Source organism: Thermochaetoides thermophila (genome assembly GCF_000221225.1).
Source record: "Thermochaetoides thermophila DSM 1495 unplaced genomic scaffold scf7180000011818, whole genome shotgun sequence".
Classification (NCBI taxonomy): Eukaryota; Fungi; Ascomycota; class Sordariomycetes; order Sordariales; family Chaetomiaceae; genus Thermochaetoides; species Thermochaetoides thermophila.
Genome location: NW_006383034.1, coordinates 1,835,794 through 1,852,291, shown reverse-complemented (window position 1 = coordinate 1,852,291; position 16,498 = coordinate 1,835,794). Strand labels below are relative to the sequence as shown.

General features: G+C 51.3%; 3 protein-coding genes across 3 annotated transcripts; 2 read left to right on the top strand and 1 right to left on the bottom strand.

The window, feature by feature from the left end:
- Window positions 1-6,795: 6,795 nt before the first annotated feature.
- Window positions 6,796-9,470, bottom strand: CTHT_0045050 (uncharacterized protein; the record flags this gene model as incomplete). The annotated part of the gene is made up of 4 exons (XM_006694830.1): window positions 6,796-8,131; window positions 8,223-8,468; window positions 8,520-9,100; window positions 9,354-9,470. The coding sequence occupies 4 exons, from the start codon at window positions 9,468-9,470 to the stop codon at window positions 6,796-6,798; spliced, it is 2,280 nt and encodes a 759-aa protein (XP_006694893.1).
- Window positions 9,471-10,594: 1,124 nt separating this feature from the next.
- On the top strand, window positions 10,595-12,716 carry CTHT_0045040 (uncharacterized protein; the record flags this gene model as incomplete). The annotated part of the gene is made up of 5 exons (XM_006694829.1): window positions 10,595-10,597; window positions 10,649-10,885; window positions 10,939-11,368; window positions 11,423-12,490; window positions 12,553-12,716. The coding sequence occupies 5 exons, from the start codon at window positions 10,595-10,597 to the stop codon at window positions 12,714-12,716; spliced, it is 1,902 nt and encodes a 633-aa protein (XP_006694892.1).
- Window positions 12,717-13,763: 1,047 nt separating this feature from the next.
- Window positions 13,764-15,734, top strand: CTHT_0045030 (3-ketoacyl-CoA thiolase-like protein; the record flags this gene model as incomplete). The annotated part of the gene is made up of 1 exon (XM_006694828.1): window positions 13,764-15,734. One exon carries the CDS (start codon window positions 13,764-13,766, stop codon window positions 15,732-15,734), a length of 1,971 nt encoding a protein of 656 aa, XP_006694891.1.
- Between the last annotated feature and the right edge of the window lie 764 nt (window positions 15,735-16,498).

Sequence of the window (16,498 nt, the reverse complement as noted above, 5' to 3'; positions counted from 1 at the left end):
AGGTCCCGCAGTTGGATGATGCCAAGAACAAGAACGCGGGGTCCAGCCACGGTGTTGTATGGGCAAGCCACGCACCGCCACAGGTACGTACCTATCATATATGACAGGTCAGAGGGTGCGAAGACCCCGGGGAAATGATTCACAACTTTGGAGAGTCTTCGAAGAGACAATGAGGCATATTGATTTTATTTTTATTTTTATTTACAGTGAGAGACAGCTCAATATGTGTGGATCTTCGGCAGGATCCTACAGGAGGTCCTGACGAACATCACCATTACCATTCGTTCTCTAAGGCACTTTGAATCATCAACAACAACGAATTCCAGCCAGCCCATTCCCAAGATCCGTATACAAGCCTCTTAATTCACGATCTTTATAAGCTAATTACTGAGCGACACCTGACATCAACAAGAACTCCACGACGCTCTCCCAAGGTAGGTCACTTTCAACCCAGTAAGTTAGGCACCCATTTCGCGGTAGATTCGTTTTTGTCACATCCCGCTTGACATCAATGGAAGCATACCCAACGTTGAGTAATTGACAATTACTGCACCATGACAAGAGGATTGTCGTGTATGAGCAGGTATTGAATCAGATCCACATGAAGCAAGACAGCTTTTTTGGCATGACTTGCGCCATGGCTGTCATCAACAGTTTACTCTGGAAGTGAGAACACCCTGTCCTTTGTTTACCTAACAGAGTCTTCTTTGCTTCAAACACGTTCCATTGTTTATATATCAGCATACTGATTTTACCCGTGATATGGGCACTAGTCATGAGCTTTATCCCTATGGCCATGCGGTCGGAGCAAATCTCTTATGGCTAGTTAACAGATGAGAAGCAAAAAGAGACCTTCCTCTCCATATGTCAACTTGAATATAAATAGCAGTCTATGCCCATTGCAATAGAGTCTGTGGATACAACTTCAGCCAACCATATTTGTATACATAGTACTTGATCCTAAACTTATGCCCGCCGATGTATATACTTATATATATATCCCTACTCAACTCTACCATTTAAGACTCCGCCAACACTATTACTAGGTCTCATACCAGCTACTCTTTCTCCTCCATCGACACTCCAGTCGGCACAAAGGAGGTAACAACATGCGCTTGTAAGAAGTATAAATGTCAACAGACAGTGTCTGAGAATGGGCTGCGGTGTCCTCGTTGTCAGGAGAAGTGTACTAGTGATGACTGAACAGTGGCAGTTTACCATGCTTTAGACAGGGTACTAACGTGATATTTCGAAATGCGTTGTTGTTAATCGGATGCCTGATTAGTTATAAGACATGGCTCTTTAGTGGTCATTCAGTTGTGGAAACTGATTGAGGTGAACAGGCAAAGCTATAGAAGTTGTAGCAAATGGTCTTTGCATGCATGTAAGCTTTTCCGATATACTTTCTGTGAGCTTTACTAGCTCACATACCTTATTGGTGTGTAAGGTATCGAGATGCGTGGCGGTATGCAGATTTGCTAAGCTGCTGCAACGAACGAGGGTCTCTACGAGGATCCAATTCTGTAGGCTCTGGCAAGAAAACGTCTACCCTCCAGGCCTCTTGTCTCCCGGAATGTAATCGAGATGTAAGTTTTTGGAAGCATTCCGAGAACATGTATCTCTGTCTACGTTAGGATAAGTATCAGTTGTGAACCCGTTGATAAAGAGTCTAGAAGCTTTGCATTGGGTTTCTGTTGGCTCAACTAACATCATTGAACAGAGTCAAAAAAAACAAAAACAAAAAGCACATAACACGTTAATGTTTCACACAACAGGCTTGTTCTTTCGACAGAAGGCATTGCCTATGCAAAAGGTAGGTATTCATGGCTTTTGCTTTGCAGAACGTGCCTGCCAGAACCATTGTGCCAGGATTAAGGCTCAGAGTCGAGGGAAAAAAACAGTAAAAGAAAAGACAACAAGTCACAGCAGGGGAAAGAAAACACACCCCTTTCACTTATGCTTGAATACGAAGAGTTTACCCTGTTGAGCGTCACAATAAGCTTAAGAAATTCTGGCGTTTACTAGATGGTAGCAAATCACGGTCATTCTGTTCATCAAACGGCTCGAAATGGATCACTGATGCCCTTGTTGTGTTCGTTTTATTTGCGAAATTTGCATTTTGGTATGCCTACACCCCTTCCTACTGACAATGTGACCGGTTGGCCTCTGATTTACTCTCTTCTGGGCTGCTTGATCTCAGAGGCTTTTGTCTCAGTTTTGCTTGTTCTCATTTAAGGAATTCACAGCCAACCATTGAGTTTAGAGGACTCGCTCAAATACCGAAACATCCATGAGCTAGCGGCGACGCTGCCCAGCAACAATTTTTACGTTGCAATGGCGCCGCGCTGGCCGTGGAAACTGTACAGGTATTCGATAAACGGCATCGAGTTATATATTTTTCATCATTGTATGGATCCAGCCGCCAATGGTGGCGAAGGATTCCCAAAGTCTGTTCTGGAGGAAGCGATTTTTTTTTTTTTTAGCAGCGGACATTGGTTCTGCCCGGACGTGCTCGCTGTCGGGTGCGAAGACCGGTCGCACGGTTTCAGTGTTGCCATCGATTTCAATATTTAGCGGAAAGTTCCTTGCGTTGATGCGAGCCTGATCGGCCGGTAGATAGCGGTTCAGATCCAGAGCCTTGGGTATGGGACAGCACACGTTGGGCAGTACCTGTGGCTTGTCGGGCTGAACAGCCCGTCGCACTAAAAAACGTCGATATCCGTCTTCAGAGCGACTACCGCATCTTTGGCATCATGTTCAATTGCAGAGGAGGTTGTATCAGACATTTCCATGGTCCAAGTGGCCGCCAGTCCATCTACGCCGACGTCGGTGAAGAGGGCCAGAATGGGGTCCTCATGTCTTCTCAGTTGCATGCTTGAACTGCCCGATGTCGACCGTTGACTCAGTCCAGATTTTATCCCGAGTCAACTTGGGATTAAGTTTGCCATGTGATCCGATATGTGAAGGTTTAGCATCATAGTTGCCGGGGTTGGGGAGAAGGTTGGGATGGGTTGCAGTTGTCTCGGTCGAACTCCTCGGTCAGACGAGCATATTCCAGACGGGGTAGGTAGTCAAATGACCAAACTAGTTTATGCTGCTCGTTTTTTTGGATGAAAACTTCCAAAGAATATCTTCCATGGCACATTCAAGCTGTGTATTCTCAGAACCATTTCTGAACTTTACCTTTAGACGCACAAGACGCTGGATCCCAGTATAAAGTAAAGTGCCACAGATGCGTCGTTCTGATTCTGACGAGTCTCCATTGTCCTTAGGGAAATCGATGAGAAGAAATTCGTATCTGAAAAGAGAGTAGTGATTTTACCAAAAATACGTGCGTGAGGAGATGCGCAACGCTTCGAAAAGTGCAGTTTGAGCAGTCAGTCTCTTTCGCGGTATACATGTAACTAAATACATCACTCTGATTGGTCAATGAGTGCACAAGCGCGATAAGCGCGAAGATCAGTCCCCACTTGCCGAAAACAGAATTTGTCCGCTCGCTGATTCGCCAAAAGTTCGGTCATAAGCGCGCCGCAGACGAAACACATCAGAACTGCTTTTCTCCCAAGGATATCTCCAGACCACCTTTCTGTTCATTCTAGCTGTCAATTCCAGATCTGAATTTTTTCCTAAGATAAAACCTGGGAAATTTTCGTTTTGGGCTGTGGGGCCCATTCCTGGCTCCAGCAGAAAATGCCATGCTTTGCACCCTCTCCCCTTCGCCCTAGGCCTACCAGCGTTACCACCACTCGTCTTTGCCTTCTTTTGTGCCACGTTACTCAGTCTGCTCAGTCTCCTCTGCAACTTATTGAGCTTATTTGTTGTTTTTTCTTCTTGATTAATGAGCAGCTTGCAAGAAGTGCTATTGTCCCATCTTTCGGGCTGGTAGTTCCATGGCTCTTCGTAGAGCAGATATTATTCCTCATCTCCATTACATTGCTCGCAGCCTCTTCCGTCAATAAACGCTTCTCGGAAATGGACGTCCTTCTGGATGAAGATGGCTGAAGGAGAGTAGGTCTCGCCCGCCTTCCCGCTAGCTTATATTCCCTTGGAGTCGTTCCCGGATCTACAAACCTGGTGGCGGAGCGAATGGATGGAGTCAACATTGGAGGGGCGCATGCTTGTGCGGTCTGTGGATACGATAATAGAGTGTCTGGATGGATTCGACTGCGACCATTATGAAGTATTATATTTGACGTATGTAGTCGAAACGAGTTGCTTTCTACATATAGTACGGTTCTGGTGTAACACTGTCGAAGATGGTGTTGATGGAAGTTGGACCTGGGTGATTGAGACCAGCTACCGGTTTGGCTGGACATGAGTTAAGTTACGGACAAGCTCCCGTAGGAGAGATGAATTGCGAGGGAACTGGCTGAGGAGGGAAGCGCGGTAGCGTTTTGATGTGCAGGCTCTGAGTATTCGGAGGACTCGAAGGAAGATATCGCTCGGCTGCCTAAAGATCCGGTCCGGAAGGCAACCAAGCGTCTCTCATACTCCCTCTTCAGCTTTCTCATAAACCTTGTTTGAGTTGTGGAAAGGTCCACAAGACAGTAGACATGAGTGACAAAGCTGCGAAACGACATGGACACGGTTCTTCTTCTGGCCCTCCGTGCGGTGGGTGGAAGCTTGTGATCGCGAGTCCATATTAGCAGCGCTATGCTTGAATCACCAGATCTTATATCTTGGATGATCTATGATTGACCTATCTCTTAGAATGATTCAAAGTGTATATGACCGAGAGGGTCAGTAGAGGTATTTGACGATGTTGATGTACGCAAGTAAGCCAGTAAATAACAAACCGAACAGGAGAACACAGTCGGGCTGTCAAGTGGTAGGTCAGTTCCAGATATAACCAGCAAGCTTTTCTCTCGCGTAACTTTCTGTGTCATTCTTGGAAGAACTCTCCTAAATTTATGAAGGAAATAATTGAAAGAACATGGAAACGCGAATAAAATCACAGGCTACTCGACCCCAGAGCCTGATGCAACCTACCCAAGTTAGAGTGGAGAGTGGCAAAGCTTGTCTTTCTAAGGTGGTCATAGATATGAGAGCGGGGAGACAACGGACTTCTATTCAACCAATAGAATGCGAAATAGAGGATCAAACGGCCAGTTACTATACAGAGCGGAGTATCAGTTATGACAAACGCACCTAGAAATGCAAAACGTCACGCGCTCAAACTATGACCCCCAAGGGCAGATGATAAATCAAATCGAATCCATTAGAACAGGGCAAAAGTCTCCGAGCGCAAAATCTCTTCACTCCTACCAGCGTGTCGCAGTCGTCACCATCCGACAACGTCTCTCAACAGTCACAGGACCTGGTGCCAAAGGCGGCGGCCAGACCAGATGGAGCTGGCACAGGAGACGACTGGACGAGACAGGGGCACAAATCTCGCAGTGTGACGCAGGCTTTGGCTTGTTCCTGGCGCGGTGGAGCCTTACCTAAGCTGTGCCCCGCAGCGGCGCCCCACCCCACAGCATTCCAACGTCAGCTCCATCAATCACAGCGGTTTGCCCGCGGATCTAGAAGGCTCGCACGCGACAGCGTCTTGTCAGGAAGGAGCCAATGCATAGAAACGAGGAAAAAGAATGCATCATGAAAGCCGGTGTCCCAAGCCCCTCACTGCAGGGCAACGAATCGCAGTGCGATTTTGCATCGCCGATTGAGTGATACTTGCAGACCGCCCAAAGGTTTCGGGAAGGCTCGCTGCGAAGGTCGCGTGGTTCGGGTTCCTGGTGGCAAGTGGGGACTCCGCCTCAACGGACTTGGTATCGATCAGAGAAGCTCTGGCTTGAACAAGGGTGGGTTGTGATCGGGTCGATTGGATGAGAAGGCCGCACAAAGAGCGCAAACTGGTTCCGCACAAACCACGCATGCCATGAAAAACCAGGACCAGGCTACTGCAAAGCAGGCAACCTTGTTGTGCCTGCCAATCTCGAGTAAGCTAGAGGTATCTGGTGGCATCTGTGACGTGGGGTGGGATGAAGGGCAATGCTTGCCGTCGTAGGTCTATAAGTAGAGCTTTGTCTTTCTCTCGAGCTCCCTCGAGTTTCCTTTCTTCTTCAACAAGCTATTTCAAGCAAACCAATTACGCCAAGACCAGCTTAGAACTCGCATCCAAGTGAAACAACACCTCCAGCAAACAGTCATCTCACCAGTCAAACCATCTTCAAAAACCATAAAGATGTCCGGTAACTGCGGTTGCAGCAGCGGCAGCTCCTGCTCATGCGGCTCTGGCTGTAAGTGCACTTCTTAGAGACCTTCATCAGCCTCGTTTTTGAGCTGTGCTAAACCATGTCGATTAGGCTCTTGCACCGGCTGCGGCAGCAAGTAAACGTCCTTCAACCATAGCCCCAAGTTGAAGCCTTCTCCAGTTCGATAGCTAGGGCTGGCTTACCTCCGGGGATGGAATCTCGACATGAACCAAACTGGGTTACGTCTTCACGGGAAAGGGATTTCAAAATGGATGTGCGGCGTTCCAGGGACTTTCATGGACGGTCATTTTCAGTCATGGGTTGATAGGATAGGAAGCCATTCTGCTAGGATTGAGCAGATCACTTGAGAGTCATCAATTGAATCTCTTTTATATCGAATATCATCATCCATCAGGAGTGCTAGTGTTTGTTCAGCTTTCTATATCGGTAAGATGCTAATGCGGTAGGTCGCGTGATTAACAAACTCTACGGTCTAGGGAGTCAAAGAACCCAGAAGTTCGGGGTCTAGTAATTTTACATGTAAAGGACAGCCCGCTATCGGTCAGCCACCAACCCACCCATCCCAACACCAGAACTGACCCTATGTTTTTAACCCCAAATCTCCCCTGCCCTTCATCTTGCTCCCGACCAGCCGTCTGAAACCCTCTTCCAATGCCACAACAACCTTTTCCACATCCGGCGGTTTCGGCTCCCCCGCCATCTCCCAAACATCTCCAACCACTGGCTTCGGTCTGACCTCCCTGCCGCTCCTGATTGGGCCCCTCGCCGTTGCGGGCCCGATGGGCGTGGTGTTAAGCAGGTTCTCCCAACGGGAAAGGTACATCCCTGGTCCGGTGTGGGATCCTGTTGAGGTAAGGCGGAGAGGGCTGTTGGATCGCGAGACAGGAAAAGTATGGGATGATGTGTAGCTTGTGGACGTGTCGCAGGGTGAGCCGGAGAGGGGCGTGGAGGTTTGAGGAGATTCGGACAAGGAAGGGTGGGAGCACGACACAGTTGCCGAGAACTGGGAGTTGACCGGTGATGGAGTGGGAGATATTGAATGGATGTTATCGAGAATGCGTTGCATGCGGGCACGGGAAAGTTGTTTAAGCTCTGCGAGGTACTTTGCGTGAGCGTCGATAGAGGGTAGGATGTTACTGCGAGTGTCCGGGGGAAGTGATAACCACAAGTTTTGAAGGCCGTTGCTCAAAGCACCAGCTCCCTCATGTTCATTTTCAGGGTTTATAGGCGAGGAAGAAGCTTCCTTTGTCGCCCGCTGGAATACCTTCGCTGATTCCTTTGCCCAAGCATGAAACTCGTCACGGATAGTCGGACAACGAGCAGCAACTTGGTGAACCCAGCGGTAGATTATATGCTTGTTCCTCCTTAAAAGGTCAACGTAGTCTTCGACTGAAGGTGTCCGTGCTTTTACTGTGTCAGACTTGCGGAAGGCGGCTGCGAATGAGCTTAAGCGACTTGAAGTAGCTGGTGTGCCTTTGCTGAGATTGATGAAGTCCGTCAGGAAGCTTTCAGTAGCTGAGACATATTCGCGGAGATCGATATGCTCGTGAACCTCGCGGATAATAGGGTCGAAAGTAGCCACTATGTCCTTGAGAGCTTGTGTAAAGAGGTCTGGAGTCTGTCGGCATAAGATGTTGATGATCTCTTCCAGGTCTCTTGTAATAATCAGTTCTGCGAAATACTGATGACACCGTGAATGCTGGGCTTCTGATAACGCGGACAGGAAGTCCGGATTGGTAAATCCGAGGATTGTCGCAACCATGGAAGTTGAGTTCTCCATACTCAGGTTGCGAATGAATTCGTGCTCTTCTCTCGGTCTTGCAGCATAGCGTTTGAGCGCGTCGAGGCACTCTTGGGGGGGAGAATCACCCCCTGTCTCCTTTTCAATACGTTCGGTAATTTTGCGATGATCAAAGCTGTCCCATGACAGAACTAACCATATGATTCTACACAACCAGTCAGTCATTTTTTTTTTTTACTATTATCGAGTGGTTTTTAGACGGATACCTTTGAAGTAAGTTCATGCCGTCTTTGGCATTCTGCGTTAAGCCGACCCAGTTTGATAGTGCACCCACGCTTACTTTTGCCAGCAGTAGACGCATCATGCCTTGAACCATGGTGGCTGCATTTCCAATGCGTAAGATCTTTTTGATCATGGTGTAGGGGAGTAATTTGTGGACACCCTCAAGCAACCGTATGATGTAAGGTCCATCAGGGGACAGGACCACGACGTGGTGAATCAAGCTTGCCAGACTACGAAATGGTCAACAGTGACTTAGCCTTCGAGAGATACAGGAGACTCACTGAAGGATGATATAGTCGGCAGCCGCATGAACAGCAGGCGAGTGTTCTTCGAGGTTTTCCGTTTCTGTCGCGAAAGCAAACAATTCATCGATGAGATCGCCGTAGAGGAGCTCATGGACAACATCCTCCCATGCCTTTTCCAGGTCCTCGGCCTTTGACCTCTCATAGTGTCCATGGAGATCTCTTCGAGGCCCTTTGGCGACCCCTCCGAGGACCCCTCTTGAAACGACCCCATGGATTGCCGACGCTGCGGTGGCCAAAGTCTTCCTGGTACTCACAGTACATTTGTCGTAGCTTTCAGACAAGCCTACTTCAGCAAACTTCTCCAAGATTCCCTGTAACCTGACATTCCAGAATTCTCCCGGGAGGTCACGAATGCCTGGAATCGTGAGGACTATACTTCGAAATACGCCAGCAAACAATGGTGCCGATGAGTCGGTAGCATGGGAGGCTGTCCAACTAGCCTTAGTGTTGCGAAGGGTAAAGGGATGCCCATAATGGGAAATAGTCTCTGGTTCCCTAAAGCTCCTCACTTCTCTGTAGGTCTCATGGTGGCTGAGTATATCGAAGAGGGCGTGGAGCTGCGATGAGGTTAGAACCTCAGGAACGTGATTGCTCTCGTCATCCATAGAAGGGAGTTGCAGTGGTGACGACAGCCAATGAAAGTGGCGTTTGGTCGATAAGAGGGGGGACTGGCGGTCTTCCAGAGATGGTTTTTAGCCTTTGGGCGGCATGCCGGGGATGAAGAAATCACGCAGGATGGAGTATGCAAGTAATTATACTGTGCATGGAGCTTTCCTCAACAGATCAACAAGGCTGGCGATCAAATTGGACGGTGGTTTTGGAAGCGCCAGCCAAACTCGAGGGGTACAAGCAGCGGACCAGGGTGGGTTGGTCAGCTGGGAGGCTGTGTTGCGCACTAAAGGACAAGCTTCCGGAGGTCAGGGACATCTCCAGGTGTATGTTGGGGAAACTAAGGTCGAAACGAAGGTAAAAAAGAGACCCAAGAATAGTGCTATTGATCTCGTGGCTTAGGACTAGTGCGGAAAAGAAAATACGCATGAGAGATTCCGTCGATGCTCCTCCTGTGTCTCATGCGGGCAGATCGCAAGTCGTCGACACTTGCAAGGGATACAACGCTCAACCCTAACCCTTAACCAAGCGTGCCACGAGGCTTGGTATTATATGCGGGTCCGGGGCCGACTATTCCTGACGATATCAACGGGCTGGGAACCCAGCCTTTCGAGCCTCAGACATCGCGCTGGCCCCCGAGCATCGTTCCGACAGAACTTGAGAGTCTTTCCACAATCGTACGGTGCCACTTTCCTGAAGTTATTACAAGGCTCCGGAGGTGCTGGAAAAGATCGTAGCATAACATGGGAGTGAGCAGCAGCCATTCAGGAGACCCCATTTGCTCACAACCAAGTTCGATACATCTTCATAGTAGCCAGCCCTGACGCGACCTAGGCTCTGAGTGATCGGAAAAGCGGCCGTTGATGCCCATAACCCGAGTCTAAAGTCAGTTTTGGAACCACTGGCGCTATCTCATGCATCAGGACGAGCAGGATCCGTTTACTCGCTTTACTCGCTGGTCTAGGAGCAAGCAAGAAGCGAACTCCTGTCGGCCTGCTCCGAACGTCTTGCATATTAGACTTCAAGTGAAGTTTAACCCAATCAAACTTCGAGCAAAGTCTAAGCCAATAGAACTTAGAGAAGATTATTGGCCGTCTTTCCGCATGCTTGCCAAAATCTCTCCGCTCGTGCCCAGGACGAGCAGATAACACATAAAGAGCCTGGACCTTTCCGAATCCAGGATATGATCCTGGCGGTCATTCTTCCCCAAACCGGTCCCAGATCCTGCTTAGAAGCATACATATTCAAGAGCATTCTGGCAGGCACATCCCAACTTGCAAGACAAGAGTTTCCGTGAAATTTAGCGGCCTTCTATTAGTCTCCGATGATGATCCGTTCTCAACATCCTCTTTTCCCCTAGAAGTCTATCGCTACCCGTTTGTATCATCGTGCATCAATTTATCAAGAATTAATATTATCTACTCTCATGCGACAGTTCCACAATGGTACTTAATCTTCGGTCGCTCGGCTCCCTCCTGCTGGCGGGTGTCGGCTAGCTGCCCATCCGTGCGAGGACCTCGGAGGATGTGGCCACCGGCGAAGTCGTGCATGGTGCTGACTTCGTGCCCGACTTCATCCTCAGAGTCTCTGTTGCTTGGGTAGAGTCATCTTGTGAGGGGCGCCAGAACATCGTCATCAATGGCACATCTCCTGGTCCAGCCATCTACCTTCGTCCAGGGAGCAGTCCCTGGATCAGAGTCTACAATGACATTCCGGATCAGAACTTGACTATGGTAAGCTATCAGTCAACTTCGTCCAAAGGCGTCGTTCACTGACGCATCATTAGCACTGGCATGGCATCGCGCAGAGGCTGGCTCCCTTTGCCGATGGTACTGCGATGATCTCTCAATGGCCCATCCCCCCTGGACATTACTTCGACTACCAGATCGCCCTGGAACCCGATGATGCGGGCACATACTTCTACCACTCCCACGTCGAGATGCAGGCTTTGAGCGCCTCTGGTCCTTTGATCGTTGATGATTGTGCCTCGTTACCGTACCATTATGACGACGAGCGTATCTTCCACTTCATGGATCATTTCAGCAAGTCTGACGAGGAGATTGTTGAGGATCTCACCAGCTCACCATACAATTTCCCCGGAGAATCCAAAGGCGTCTTGCTGAACGGAAAGGGTATTGCCGTTGGATACACTCCCTCGCCTGGCCCTCCGGGAGGGCCCAACGGTTTCTTTGGTCTCCGTGTCGGCAACCATCCTGGTAACGCTGTCAAGAAGCGCTGCGATGGCAGTGGCGAAGGCTAGGAATCCGAAGCCTGTGTGGCTCCCTCGGAGCCCGAGCCCGTGGAGTTTCAGCCCGGCATGGATCAGATTGAGCAGACCAGCGACTGCACTCTGCCCGTCATCGACGTGGAGCCTGGCAAGATGTATCGCTTTCGTTTCATTGGCGCCACCGGTCTGTCGTATATTGCTATTGCCTTCGAAGGCCATGAGACCTTGAGCATCATCCAGACTGATGGCACTGAGTACAATGAGCCCGTGGTGACCGATCACATCCAGCTCGCAGCCGGTCAGCGTTTTGATGTCCTCTTCAAGACGAAGTCACTCGAGGAGCTGCAAAAGGAGGGCCGGAATTTTTACTACATCCAGTATGAGACCCTCCATCGTTCGGACACCTATCGCGGCTACGCAGTGCTCCGCTACGACTACGACGCCGAAGTACCAACTCCTCCTGCTGCTCCAATCCGTGCCTTCTCCGCCGCTGAAGTCACCAGCTGGGGCGAGTATTCGTTCCGTCCTCTCTACCCCGAACGCAACCAAGCCCCGTCGGCTGACGAAGTGACACGGCGCCTGATCATTACCTGTGAAGAAAAGGAGGATTTCAAGACTGGTCGTGTTATCTGGGAGCTAAACCGGCTTTCTTGGACCGAGGAACGCCGTCAGATTCCCGTTCTTGTTGACATCTATAACCGCGGGCAGGACGCTATCCCCAATTACGAGGTCGCACTGCACAACTATGGTTGGGATCCAGTCACCAAGTTGTTCCCCGCCAAGGTTGGTGAAGTCATTGAGATTATCTGGCAGAACACGGGCTCGCAATTCTTTACAATCACCGGCCTTGTAGAAAGCCACCCGTTCCACGCACATGGCCAGCACTACTACGACATCGGCGCCGGCCCCGGCTACTACGACCCTGAGGTCAACAACAAGAAGCTTGAGGAGACCGGTTTCCGGTCCGTCAAGCGCGACACGACCATGCTGTTCCGTTATCAAGACAAGGTGAAGCCCGGCCAGGCCGCGGGTTGGCGTGGCTGGCGCATCCGTATTGATCACCCCGGCGTGTGGATGCTCCACTGCCATATCCTGACACACATGATGATGGGTGAGTTGTCCGGACCATTGAACTTACCTAGACTGTGAGTGGTGTGCTGACAGCAGGTCCAGGCATGAACACAGTCTGGGTTATTGGCGACGCAGACGACATCTTGACCATCCCGTTGTCTATCAGCCAACACTATCTCAAGTACGGCGGCGATGTATACGGCAATATCACGCACGCACCGGTTGTCTACCATTTCTTTAACCAGACGAGCAAGTGCATTGAGTAAGGGATAACTTAGGCCATGGATAAGTCTGCTGCTCAAGGAAAGAGAGTGGCTAGTTTGGAGGCGTCTGTTACATGGATGTTTATGATCCGAAAGATTTTTTATGCTTAGTCCAAATCAGCGGTTAGGGGGGTATCTGTTCCGTTTGGTTTCTTGAACATGGTAATCCGTAAGTTACGTCAAGCGAAAGTCTCTAGGTAAAATGGCTTATAATAAATATAGCGTTGAATTGTTTGATCAATTCCATGCCTTCCGGTACAAAAGCCTGTAGCAACACAATCCATTGTTTTGTTTCGTGAGTTTTGACCGATCCTTGAATTGCTGCTCCCTCTCACATGTCGATGCGAACGGCGGTTGAACGGAGATTCGAGACCCTTGCCAAGATGACCAGAACAAAAATGGCCTCGCGTTCGGGGCCAAAACATGTGGCTCGTGCACGCCAAGTGAGGGCCTTCGGGCGGTGAGAGGCGGCATAACGGCCTCAACGTCACGTTTTCGGCTTAGCGCGGGGAGTCCAACCCCTGTCCAGGCCCCCAATTTTCCCTTCCAACCTCCATTTCCCAGGCAACGGCTGGGAGCAGTGCAGCTTCCCAAGAACACACAGCACTCCACTTCCATCCAGGCCTGGTCGCTGTTTGCTTTCTGCCGCTGGCACTCCCACCTTGTCGCTGTCGACGCGTGCCCAAGCGCCCAACTCGCGACAGGAGCCTATGTATGTGAACGCCCGACGCGCCGTTTCTGTGTATCGTCAGCAACAGCCCAGCCGGGGGGCCATCTTCCCACTTCTCAACTCTCCGTAAATCAGCACCATACAGCATCCTGTGACGTGTCCAGGCGGCCCTCCAACCGACCAAGCGCCGTGCGGTTTTGCTGCTCCAACCCCCCTCCCCTCCCTCACCCTGATCGCGCATCAGCGACTCTACGAAGGTCTGCTTGAACCACGCTCACCTCCGTACCGACCGTAAACCTTGATCTCAATTGCTTGTTTTTGAGCTCGCTATCCCGTCCATCTTATTTCTGTCTGCGCCATTCCCATCCGCATCGCAGACCATGTCGTCGGACTCCGAACAGTCGGCCCAGGTGGCCCGCAGCATCCCTGACGAGGAGCAGCAGGCTGCTCTGGGGGTAGAGGTTGCTTCTGCTTCCTCACAGCGAGACGACATATCCGTCGTTTCCTCATCGCAACAGAGCATCCCCCCCACCGAAGCCCCTAACTCCCCGCTCGACCATCACCCCTCTGCCTTCAAGTCCGAGCCTCAAGAAAACCCCGCTGCAGCTCCTGCCATCGCTGCGCGTGCCGCATCTGTCTTGTCGTCCTCCCAGACCCCGCCGCCGTCTTCTCAGATCGCTGGAATGACCGGACAAGCTGCTCCCGCAAATACTATGACATACCTTAGCTCGCAGCGGGCTGGGATCTTCTCGCCGCCGGCGACCACAGCGCCCAATGGCCTCAAGAGAGAGAGTATTCCTCCCGAATTTGCCGCACCGACCCCGGCTCAGATCGCAGAGGCGTCAGTCGAGGACCTGCGCAGCATGCTGCAGGCCAGCTTGGCCGAGCAGGCTCGGTTGAAGACTGAGGTCGCCCACTATAAGATGGAGGCTGCCCACCACAAGCTGCAGTATAATATGCTCAGCTTGCGGGCTGAGGAGGACAGCAAGCGGGCTGCTGTCGAGCACGAAATCACCAAGAAGGAGGTTCAGGTGCTGCAGAAGGCTGAATATGCCAGGCAGGCTCGCCAGGACCTCATCGCGGCCAACGAGTCGGCACAGGTCAAGTACCTGCAGCTGAAGGTGTTGCATGAGCGGGCTCTGGAGGAGATAGAATTGCTTCAGAAGAAGCTTAAGGCAGCACGGAAGATCCTCAAGCAGAACCAAGACGAGATTGCGAGCCTCATGGACGAACGCGAGATCCTGCTCAACAGGATCCGCGAGAACCGCGAGCACTTTCACATCCTCTGCAGTCCTGGCGGCATGTTCTACAGCGCCGTCAGCAGCTCTCGGGCCCATCAACAGGCGGCTAGTCCGCAACAGCACCGGGCCACTCCCCGGCAGACCCCTAGGTCGGCTGTCCAGCGGGAGACTCACCGGGAGCACCAAAACGGCGAAGGCTTCGCCGTCCTGCTGCAGGCACTCAGCCAGGACAATAATAATAATGTCAACAACGACCCCAGCGTTCCGTCAACGCCGTCGACGTCCCAGAGGCCCGGTGCCGCCCGCGTGGGCAGCAGCGTCAAGCACACACGAAACGTGCAGTCCACGTCCTCACTTCCGAGCACTCCTGTTTCCAAGACCCGGAGTGATGGTCGAGGTGGGCTGCTACCGTCCGTTGATCTCATTCCGCAAACTGAGCCTGCTTACCGCAACGCACGGTTCATCCCCGAGACGCCAGCTACTCCCCGCGGAGGTCGTGAACGCCGCAAGAGCAGGGAGAGCACCATTTCAGCCGAGGATAACCAGGAGCTAGCCCGCCAGGCCCTACAATCCTTCGCCTCTCGTGGTGCAGGCAGTAGCGGAGGCGTTCCACACTCTCATCCTCACCCCCATCACCAACGAGTCGACCAAAGCCCCAACCAACGCCGCCGTGCCTCCATGGCCGACGACGTCGAAGTATACGAAAGCCAAGCAAGCCAAGCTGCATCCGAAATGCTCCGTCGCGATCCTCGCGAGAGCTATGAAGTCGCCCAGTCGCGCGACCCGACGCCCGCCAATACTACCACCTCCTCAGGCGGAGCGATGACAGCCTCCGGCTCCGGGGCGAAGCTCCAGGCGAAACTCTTCGGCGGGCTGAATAAGAGCGGTCTGTCGACTTCGGCTGCGGCGCCGTTGGCTTCGAGCAGTCCGGCAAAGAGGAAGTTGAGTCATGACGCTGGGATAGAAGGAGGGGGTGCGGATGCTAGGGAGAGGGCGCTCATGAGCCCGACTAAGAGGCTTAGGGAGGTTGGTGGGCTTAGGGGGGACCCAATCTCGCATCCGCATTCGGGGGAGAGGAGGGTTGGATTGGGGATTTATGGGCGGGAGTGATGGAATAGAAATTGTGAGGTAGTGTTGGCGGGCATTTTGCGGTGTTTTTTTTTAAAAAATTGCTTTTGCTCTCGTTTTGCTTTGATGGCTAGTATAGGCGTTGGATGGGTGTCTGGGATTAAGCAGGCTTGGGCTTGTGAAAGAGTTCTCAAAAATGAATGATTTTTTTTCCCCGGACTTTGATTAATGGTGCCAGTTGCTAGTTCCATGACCACAAGGCTATGGCTACTTTCGCAATGTGAATGGGCCTTATTTTATCTGAGCCTATGAGAGTGCTACTGTATTGTAGAAGACTTACTACCCTATGACACTAGCATTGCTGATTTCAAGATCATCGCATTCATTTTTGTCAAAATCTATGGTGTTGAACAGCAAACTTGACACTACTCTATTTCCCCATTTCCCCATCTCCCCCACACCAACCCCGATATCGCATTGTGGAGAAAGGACAGAAACCACCAAATCCCACAAATGTTAATGCAACTTCCCAGGATCCGGCTTCGAGTTTCCCATCCTCAAGGACTATTCGAGTGGAGACCACGCGGTGCCGATACCCAATGCCGCTGCACCCTTTCGCCTCCGGATCTGTGATTTTCCCCCGCCCCCACTGCCGACACATGCCGCGTGCCGCATGCCACTCCAATGCCTCCAAGGATCCAGCTCCCAGTGGCCCGGCGGCTTCGTCGGCCGTGAGTTATCCCGAGGGGATGGGCGTGTGCCGGCCGGTGAGGGTGGGCTTTTTTTTTCTTTTGGGTGATTGCTCG